This window comes from Drosophila yakuba, chromosome 2L (genome assembly GCF_016746365.2).
Source record: "Drosophila yakuba strain Tai18E2 chromosome 2L, Prin_Dyak_Tai18E2_2.1, whole genome shotgun sequence".
Lineage (NCBI taxonomy): Eukaryota > Metazoa > Arthropoda > Insecta > Diptera > Drosophilidae > Drosophila > Drosophila yakuba.
In genome coordinates, this window is record NC_052527.2 from 9,667,522 (window position 1) to 9,677,630 (window position 10,109).

At 44.2% G+C, this 10,109-nt stretch overlaps 2 protein-coding genes across 7 annotated transcripts in view; one reads left to right on the forward strand and one right to left on the reverse strand.

The window, feature by feature from the left end:
* Positions 1-10,109, forward strand: part of LOC6527537 (hemicentin-1) — a 41,612-nt gene that overhangs the window by 4,193 nt on the left and 27,310 nt on the right. The window lies entirely within an intron of this gene.
* LOC6527538 (glycerol-3-phosphate dehydrogenase, mitochondrial) lies at positions 2,379-4,689 on the reverse strand. 2 transcript variants are annotated; one of them, XM_002088592.3, is made up of 2 exons: positions 4,010-4,686; positions 2,379-3,955 (listed from the first exon to the last, which is right to left on the reverse strand). In XM_002088592.3, exons 1-2 carry the CDS (start codon positions 4,526-4,528, stop codon positions 2,510-2,512), a joined length of 1,965 nt encoding a protein of 654 aa, XP_002088628.2. In that variant the 5' UTR covers positions 4,529-4,686; the 3' UTR covers positions 2,379-2,509. The 2 variants fall into 2 exon arrangements, with proteins under 2 accessions (XP_002088628.2, XP_015053711.1); XM_015198225.2 differs by having other exon boundaries at positions 3,798-3,933; positions 4,010-4,689.

Consider the following 10,109-nt stretch of genomic DNA (forward strand, 5'->3'; position numbering starts at 1 on the left):
GAAAAGGTCGTTCACATCCAATTGGCCAAGAACAAAAATTGCACATATTTGAAATATTTATGAAAACAATTTTCCATTTTCATTCGGCCGCTCGGAAGGAGGGAGTGTTTTATTTGCATATTTGTGAAATTTATCTATGGCTAAGCAAACGGAAAGGCCGACAGATACGGCGTAGTACATGCTCAAGGATATTTTGTGACATAATCAAATATGCTTTAAGCCAAAGCCAACAACTCAACTCAACCCCTTTGAAGTCGCTGCCAACAAAATGAATGAACTGCAGATAAAAGATGTTGGCCCCTGCCACATCATGCTATTTCAGTTGTTTCCTCACATATATGCATTGTACGTATATTTTACAGCAACATTTTCCCCGCATTTCCCAAGGGGAAGGAAATTTTCTTATTTCCATCTTGTGCCTTCTATTTTATGAGCAAGGAAATGCAAATGCTTACAAGACGTTTAACATGTCACCTGCGGGCAGAAAGACACTCCACAAAATGCTCTCCACACTTATCTGACAGTTGTGCATCTTTGGCCTTCGCCTTTTCCATTCGGCAAACGTATAAAATACACATTTGTTTGCCTTACCATGTTTGTCACTTATCGTTTGGACCAATGTTTTGCAGCTGAGTGCCATTTCCCCGGCCACCGACTTTCCCATTTCCACTTCAACTGGGGTCGAGATAACTGTGCTTGCTTATATGTGGAGATATATTATGATTTTATGCATGGTTTGCCCAAGAATAACTATTTTCCCAATGCTGGAAATATGAAAAAGTTACATTACTGGTTCGCAGTTTATTTGACTAGATGGAAATTACCTGAGTGCAGCCGTGTATGAAAGTGCATACGTTGTAGTCGCTCCTTTTAATAATTTACTATTGCCTCATTTGCTGATTTTAAAAGCCACAGATAAGCTTACTTCAAAAATTGGTTAAATGTATGTAGAAATACGAAGCTATTTTCATGATTCGCGAAACGAATTTATGCTTTCCTGCAACTCTGGTATATGTAACATATTGATAACTTTATAACACAGCTTTTGCATTTTCACGGCATTTTTCGCACACATTAAATCTCCTTTGCCAAGATCTCAATCTCTACTTTATTCTCAGCTGCCGCTGTGTGTGATTTTTACGCCAGAAGTACTAGCATTTTTATGACCCACTATTTTCCTGTTAGTTCCGATTGTCGCCTCCCATTACATTCAGGATTTTATGGCGGCTCTTCCGCTATACGTTCCATATGCTTTTTATCTTTCGCTATTTTAAGGCGTTATTTCTTATTTAATACTTTTTTGCGGTACCTCGCTAATAGTCAAGGACGGCTTTTTTGGAGCCAACTGAACGAAGGGCTTCCTTTCTTATTATTATGGGCTCGCGTGTGCATCGCCTGCATTTTAACCTATTACTTACTTCCTCAGACTGCTGCTCCAAGCATATTAAAATTTTTCGACGCCGCAGTGGCTGATGCAGAAAGGGGAAATGAAGTGAAGCAGGCGTTGGCCACACTGGCGAACCACCCTTGGTATGGGCAATGCAGTTTATGCTTAAAGTTTCAAGAAATTCCCGAAATAGTTTCGCGTGCTCGAAATTATTAACTCTACTAATCAGCATAAAAATGCGGCCCAACAGAACGCAGAATGGTTTTTGTTAGAAAGTGAGGCGAAAAGTGAAAGTAAAAGTGTTCTGACTTCGCTCGGCTAATAGTTTTTCTTATTTCAGTACGAAATTTTTCGCGTGATTTCACGTAAGGTTTTTCCAGCCGTCATTTAAATGAAGTGCATAAATGATGTGTAAAGCATATGTCTGCAAAAAGTACAGTACTTGAATTTCAGCCAGTCCCTTCAACATAAAAAGAAACACATTTTGTTGCTATTGCCTAATGCTGCTATTTAAGAAATTATAATAAATGAGCCTTCTTCAATGGTATATTTTCATTTAATTTCGTTATTAATTTCCACGCCCTTTAAAAATGCGGCCATAAAAATGACACTTTACATGGCTAACGAGATGCGGCAGGAAAAAAGAGCTACTTATAAAATACCACCCACGGGCAATTCCAATAAATAAAAAGCAATAAATGAACGATAAGCGTATTTGAAGAGTCGCAAATAAGAAGAAATGGCTTTTGGGCTCCAATAACAATAATTCAAAATCATCGCCCTAACAAGGCAAAAATAACTCTAATTTATAAAAACAAGCGAGTTCTTTAGGCGAATAAATAAATATATAAAGAAATACAAAGCAATCAATATTAAATTTTTTTTTTAATCTAGAAGTTTTATAGGTCGATTCTATCAAGATATCGGGAATCATTCAGTACTCCATCGAGCTGTCTATATTACAAAATGATAAGAAATAAATTATAAAAAGTTTTCTTTTATAACTGTTTATTGTTCCAAACCTTATTTAATGGTATATAAAGACCCACACGCAATGAAACGTTGGCTATTTAAAATGTCACCTTATGAATTTGTTGCGCCAATGAGTTCGACGTCAACCGATTAGCGTCCGAGTCCGAGTAAGGGACTAGATATACCCTTGGCTGTTATTTCCATGGAGTAGCTCCTGGCCCCCTTGCGAACTGCCGCCCGGCAGCAACATCCCTCCGAAGAGGCTTTCTTCTTCGGCTTGCTCTTGCTGGTGCTCCTGGGTTGGACTATTGAGCCCAGACCCATCTGACGCACCAGAAACTCCTGGGCCGCCTGCATCTGCTTCTGCTGCTGTTCCTCCTCCCAACCCTTCTCCGCGGCCATGATCTTGAGGATCCTGGGCAGCATGTGCAGCGTGGCCGCCGCATCCATGAAGGCAATGCGCAGTCGCCGTGCGATGATGTCCACGAGGGTGCAGGCGTACTCATTTCGCATGGCATACTGAATCTCTGCCTCTATATACGGGAAGCTCGGATGAAGACGCTTCTTCAGATCGGGAGCCTGGGAGAATAATGCATGTCCATTGTACCCGTAGGAATCGGATATATGCTGCGCCACGTCCATGGGCACACCGTAGTCCTGCACGAATTCCAGCGGCAGCATGCAACACCATGATTCGGCTCCGTCTAACTTTAGGTCCTGTGTCCAACTGGAGGTCACGTGATCGTCGCATAGTCCGCAAGATTTAATCGCCAAATCCACGGCATCGGCTGCCATCACGCGGTAACTGCTCCAGCGTCCGCCGGCCAGCGTGATGAGCCCGTCGGCACTGAGCTCGATCATAAAGCTGTTGAGCGGTGATCCACGCTTGTCATCCTCATTCTCTTTGTCGGTAGGACAGCTCACACTGGCCTTGATCGCCGTCCAGGCACTAAGGACGTGGCAGCGGCCCAGCTCCACGCAGGGATTCATCCTTCTCTTGGCTGCCTCGAGCAGACAGTCCACGTCATCTGGATCCGGAGTGGGACTTCCACGGCCGGACACTTCGTCCAGCTCCACTTCGCGAATGCCTAGAACCATGTGGTTCTCAAACGGCACCATATATACGGTGAGGTCATCACTTTTCAGAGCCGGACTCAGCAAGCCGTAGTGTCCGGAGCCAAAGTAGCGGGGCAGTGAGACTTGGGTTCCCAGAGTGGGCAACAGAATCGGGGGGGTTCCCTCCTTGTCCATCTGCCGGATGGCATCAGTGCTGGAGCCAGTGGCATTGATCACCGCCTTGGACTGGATGTAGAACTTCTCGCCGGAGATCTTGTCCTTAACGCTCACAACTCGGCAGCAGCCCTCCTGTGGCATGATCTCCGTCACCTCCATGTGGTTGCACACATTGGCACCCAGGGCCACCGCGGTCATCACCAAGGCGACACACATCCGGGCATCGTCCACCTGAGTGTCATAGTAGACGACACCACCGCGAAGGCCATCGGTTTTTAGGAGCGGAAACTCGTACATGGTGGCCTCCCTGGAGATGATGTGCGATCCGCGGATATTCGAGGCTGCAGATATCCAGTCGTAAACCTTGGAATACATATTTATAATACCCTTTCGCTTGTCTGAACTCCGCGAACCTACCTTCAATCCCAGCCAGGTGCAGGGCATCTGAAAGAAACTATAGATGGGCATGATCATTGGCTGGATGCGGTTCAGGTGCGGAGCGTTCTTCAGCATGGTCACCCGCTCACTCATCATTTGCAGCATGATGTACAGCTGCTCGACATCCTTCTCCCGGAGGGCAGTGCCCAAATATGAGCCACTGCCATCGATCAGCTTACTGGTCCGCGAACTAGAGCCGCTTGCAAAATCCTCTGCCTCAATCAAAGCCGTTTTAAGACCACGACACGCTGCATCCACAGCACAACCACAGCCCACGGCTCCTCCTCCGATGACCAGTACGTCGAACTCCTCGCCCTTCAGTGCACTCAAGTGCTCCGCGCGGGACGGAACCACCTTCATGCCGCAACAGTGGTTTCGGCGAACTTTGACCCCGCTCCGCTGATAGGTGAATAAGAAGGCCTGGTTGAGCAGGTAGCGATGCTCCCTAAGGTGAACAGCACTTTGCGCGAGGATGACACCCAACCTGGACATAGCCATTGGGTCCTTTAACTGAAGGCAATACAAACAAATTTAGAATTTCGTGGGGTCGCGTCGTTTTTCCAACGCTTCCCAAATTTTCAAAAAATATTCCAAAGGTATGCAAACAGAAGGCTTTATTACACTTGTGTCATTCTGTTATGACTGTCATCTCCAACATACTTGGTTATAAACTAAACTAATAACTGATTATGAAAATTAACAGAATATTGCGTAACAGAATATTACCCGAAGTAGATGTATACAACATTTCTCATTATTCCTCATTCAACAATGACTATAGATGTCCTCATTTAATTGCCTGAAAACTCCGTTCAACCCTCCGAGCAAGAAGCCCAGTGCAAGTTTAAAATTCAATAAAAATTTGAAAACATTGTAATTGAGCGACGTTCCGCCCACAGCCACACCCACACCCGAAGCCAATTAAAATTAATGAAAATTATAGATATGCGGCTTGTCGCCGCGCCAGTTTTCTCCACACCTGGGCGAAAAGGTGTCGGGCTGTCACAGTTTCTGACAATTTAAGCTCGTGACTGGCAGACGAGGGGGAGAAAATTACAATGCTTAGCACATTAAGGTTGGAAAATTTAATTACATGCGATGGCGATGGCGATGGCGATGGGGAAATGTGGCGGAAATGGGTAAAAACTCGCCACTTTTCGATGGACACCTGCAGAGGCGTGGGCCAATGCTTACCTGGGGCAGATACAGAAGCACCACCTACATTTGTGGCAGAATATTAATGCTCTTCCGGGAATCCCAGGAGATGGGTGCTCTGGTGGTGGTGTCAACGCAGCTGTAGTCCTACGACTCTGACACGGCCGCCGTCTAATGAATTTGTTTAAGCAATTTCAATTCATTTGTTCATTTTCAACTATTGTCTCTCTATTGACTTTATTAATGTGCCCGGGGTCTGTCCATCAGCCTGTCATTCCGTCACTCTGAGCTGAAGTGTTGGCCATTGGGTTCGCTTGTCTGTTTACCCAACTAAATGAATGTCCTGTGGGAATGCCGACGACCGACATTGTCCTTTTGTCATTGGCCTGGTCATTAATACTGTGCTTTGGCATAGATTAACTTTCGATGGCTGATTGCCCACATTAGCATTCGATTGATATCGAGGGAGGCGGTTTTTGGTTTGGTTTCTAGTTCCGCAGGCATGTGGAGATCTTTTCATAAAATGGTAAACTATTCGCCATGCGGTTAAGTACGAAATCAGAATACTTTACAATTAATTAATATACTTCTTTTAATTTATCCAGTATTAGGTAAGATCCAACTATTATATTGTAACTATTAGTGGTTTAGATTTTAACGAGTAACCAAAGATGGGTTTTTTTGTACCACTTTGAGCCCTGACAAATTTGTTTCGGTAATCTTTAGCTGCCATTCAACAGCTTGAGATAAATCTTCCGGATCTTGTTAAAAAGTTAAATTTAGTTGACCATATTAGGGTCTTATCCTTCCCCTCCATAAGGCCACGAAAAGGAGCAACAAGAACGACGCCCGAGGCCTTCTAAACACAAATTTCCGGTGTAAGCCACACAACAAACCTGACCTAATGCCTCCCCTTCCCGGACGCCCATGTTGGCCCCCCTCCAAAGTTGAAACCCTGCTGAAACCAGGCGACCGCCACGCCCCGGCACTTTGTTACATTTCGTTACCTCGCCAAAGTGCCTCAACACATTCGGCGGGATGCGGCGTGGCCTTGTTGTTTCCTGCTCACCTTACCAGCTGCTCCACCCACCTTCCACCCACCTTCCACCCACTTTCCGCCCACTTTCCACCGCCTTTCCTGGTTGCAACTGGCTTTGTTTTGCGGCTCGCTGTTGCTGGCGTGTGGCTCACCTTTTTTTTGGACCACCCACCGCCAGTTGGTCTACGGGCATTATTGCAGCTATAAAGTCAGTGCCTTGAACTTTTCCTCTGGCTGTTTTTGTTTTGTCCGTTGTTCTTTTGGTCCGGCTTTTCTTTTTCTTTTTCCTTTTTTTTTTTTTTTTTTATTCAAGCTCTCTTTTTGTCGCCTTATTGCCATTGAAGTTTGTTTTTTATGGCCTGGCCGAGCTTGACAATAAGCACGGCGGCGGCAAAACTTTTCCACTTCTCATTTATTATTACGCTCGACAATTGCTGTTGTTGTTGTCCTGACAACCGAGCGACACAAATTGTCGTTTGTCCATGTTGCCTCCCTTCGACAGCAACGAATGCTAGGAAAAAATCTAGAAAGATCGTACTGAAAAGTACAACAAACAGCTGGCGCTGCAAATGCAAACAAGCGTACAAAATTCATCTAAAATGTGCTAAAAAAAAATGTTCGCAAAAAGAGAAAAAAGCCAAATTAAAATAATTCAAAATGAACGATTTGTTGCGCTTCGGCTGGCAATCAGCGAGGTGTTAAGTGGCCCAAATTGTCTGACAACAAGGCGCCTTTACTTAGTCCGCCCCACAAATAATTTTACAAAAATGTTAATTTATTTTTGCGCAACTTATTGGCAAAAGTTTTGATTTATAGGAAGAAATGGAATTTTTGGCTTTGTTCGGCTAATGCTGGATGTAATCCTTCGGTCTCAGGTGTGCCGAACAGCTTTATTAAATTTGTTGAATATAAGCTACTAACATTTTAAGCAAAAGCCACATTTTTTGATGTACCCTATTTCTTCTAACCATTACATTGAAAATGTAAAAACTCGATTAAGGGACTTTGAGTTTTATTGTACCTTACCAAAAAAAAACGCCTTTATGACCAAAATTCCAGCTCAAAACACAATCGTTTTCAACTGCCAAAATTTAAGCCTAATTTAGCTGTAGTCCTCTTGTGTTTTGTGGCATAATTGAGTTGCACACGCACGAGGCAAGGTCCGCCAATCCAAGACAAGTGGAGGGGAAATGCTTGCTCTGTCAGATGCTCGAGCAGTGGGGCCGAGTATAAAAGGCGCTAATTTGTAGCAATTAGTTTGGCACTCGGCCATGGCAACAGCAATGGGAAATGGAGAATTGAGAATGGAGAATGGTCAGTGGTAAATGGCGCCTGGGATCGGTAAAATGGGGGGATACCATATAGCGCAGGACACTGTACGGAATTCGGCATATGGCACGCAGCGAGGACTTCCAAAAGGACATTAGATAACAATTGAACAAACGTCACGAGGGCAGCCAGGCGTTTAAAACGAGTAAATGTGACACATTTTCAGCGGCGTGACATCAATTAAATTTATACCTTTTCTGTCACCCAGAAAAACACGCAGTGTCTGCCACATGAAAATATTTTATTTTTATAGCTGCCTTTTCATTGCTCAGTAAGAAAAAAAGGCATATACTGTATGTATTTAATCTGCACTCGTTGATTGCAAAATTTAATTTAAATGGCCTTTTGTTTAATGTGGGTCGATCGTTTGTCGCCAACATGTGTTTTTTTTACATATAAAAATTGTTATCAATATGTAAAAATGATACATGATTATCGGACAAATCGTGTCAGTTCTTAATTGTTAAAGTATTATTAATTTTCTTTTTTTTTTTGTATGGCTGTTAATCCATTTTACATGTGTTCAACAAATAACTATTTAATTAGAATAATAATTTAAAGCTGTCATTAATTAGCTGAGACATTGGTCTCCGGCAATTTTCACCAAATGCAGAGCTAGGGTACCACTAAGTCGTGTCTACTCAAATATAATTTCCCCCTTTTATCCTTTAGCTAGCCCCCAAGTCTCAGCAATTGTTGTTCCCCTTGTTGTAGGCAACACTATTTGTGTCATGCAACAATGTAATTGCCACTGTCGTTGTCATTTCCGCTGGACACACGTTTCAACGACAGGAATAAAAGGCCAGGCTGGGAGAAAGGGAAAAAGCATTAAAGATATTGCAGGGAAAGGTCCTGTGAATGGGCGGGAGTGTGAGAAAGTTGGGCGTGGCAGCCGTGTGGCGGAAGGAAGTGAGTTGTAGGTCGGCCATTGTGCAGTTATGCGGTGAGCAAGTCGTATTGTGGCGCCCTTTGGTCCCACGAAGGGCAAAGGGGCATGGGTAAATGTCCTGGCCAATTGTCAGAGGCGCGGGCCATGTTAAGTTGAAAATAATAGACGTGGACATGGCTGTCAGGCTGTCAGTCGAAGACGATGTGCGCCGGACACTAATCGATGTGGACAAATTGCAAAGGTTGCAGGCTTAGCCACCCACCTTCACATAAACCAGCTTTATCCTCCGCCTTACCCTGGCTCCCTGGAAATTAATGGCTCAATGAGGCAGGACATTAGCTGCTTGTTTGCCCCCAGGAGGGATTTTTAATTGCTGCCTGGGTGGTCATTCTGTGGTCGCTCCATTTGTTTGTGCTCTCCGCAAGCACCACGTTCAACTCCTGCGGTTGACCTTCCCCCTGCCATCGATTATCCACTGCGATACCTGTTCCTCTTCCCGGATTCCCCCGATTCCCAGCATTTGCCTTTTTAGCTATGCTACAGTAAACTTGCGGTTGCCCAGAGCATCGCACCTGCATTCCGTAGCAACCACTTTGAACCCATCAATGTGGTCTCCACATCACCATGTTTGATTAATAGTCCGAGGGTGCGGCTTATTCAAATTCGCTGCATGAAGTCAAGCGATGGATTCTAAAAGACGGGATAGTTCAGTTACTAATGGCTGTTTTAGCGAAGAGATTAAAAGAACATCCAAGGTAATGATAATCAGCTTATGCTACAGATATTCTTTGTGCTTATCAAGTAGAAGTAGGTGGAGTTACGAGGCAACTTTATTATACATTTACAGCAATGGAAATCTTTAAAACCAGCTTAAAGAATAGCTTTAAACTATAATTATAAACATTGGAGTTCAACAATGCACCCGGCCACTAACTATATTATTAAAAACATATTTTTTTTTTATTTTTTGCAGGTAAGTTTGTGTCCATGTCGATATTGAATTTTTTGGCTGGTCGTCAGTAAGTTGTCCCATTTTGCTAATAAGCGAGAGCTGCACACCACCGACTGCTATTAAACTCTAAACGGCCAACTTTGTTCCATCGGGAAAGTTTTCTATTTCAATTTGTGTGTTTCAGTTTGAAGCAGTGAAAGCATTGACCATCCACGACTGGCCAACACCTCCACTCTCGTGGAATCCCTGCTCCTGGCACCTGGCACCTAGATCCTCGCATCCTGCCTCCTGATACTAGCCACATTCGACACTTTATCACCTGGTTGGACACTGGCATTCAATGGATCGTGCTTTTCCACACGGCCATAACATTTAATGGCGCTCCGCTTAACGCTTGTAAACACGTCGGGGCAATCAGAGTCCTGGCCACGCCCCCGCATTGTATATGTGCGCAGGACTATTCGGGGAAATTCGGTTGACTGGTGGAGTGGAGGGAGGGGGGTGGGCAGTGAAAGTTTGGATTTCTTTTCACAAATTATGCCCACCGGGCATGCTAATTTCACTTTGGCTCTTGGCCCCGTAAAAGTCTACAATTACGGCTAATAGCTGGCTGCTAAAATCAAATGCAGCAGCCCATTCATTATTGCTAATTGCGGTAACCAGTTGGCGTCCGTATTATTACAAATTAACAAATCACTTAGTCGCTGAAGGCAAA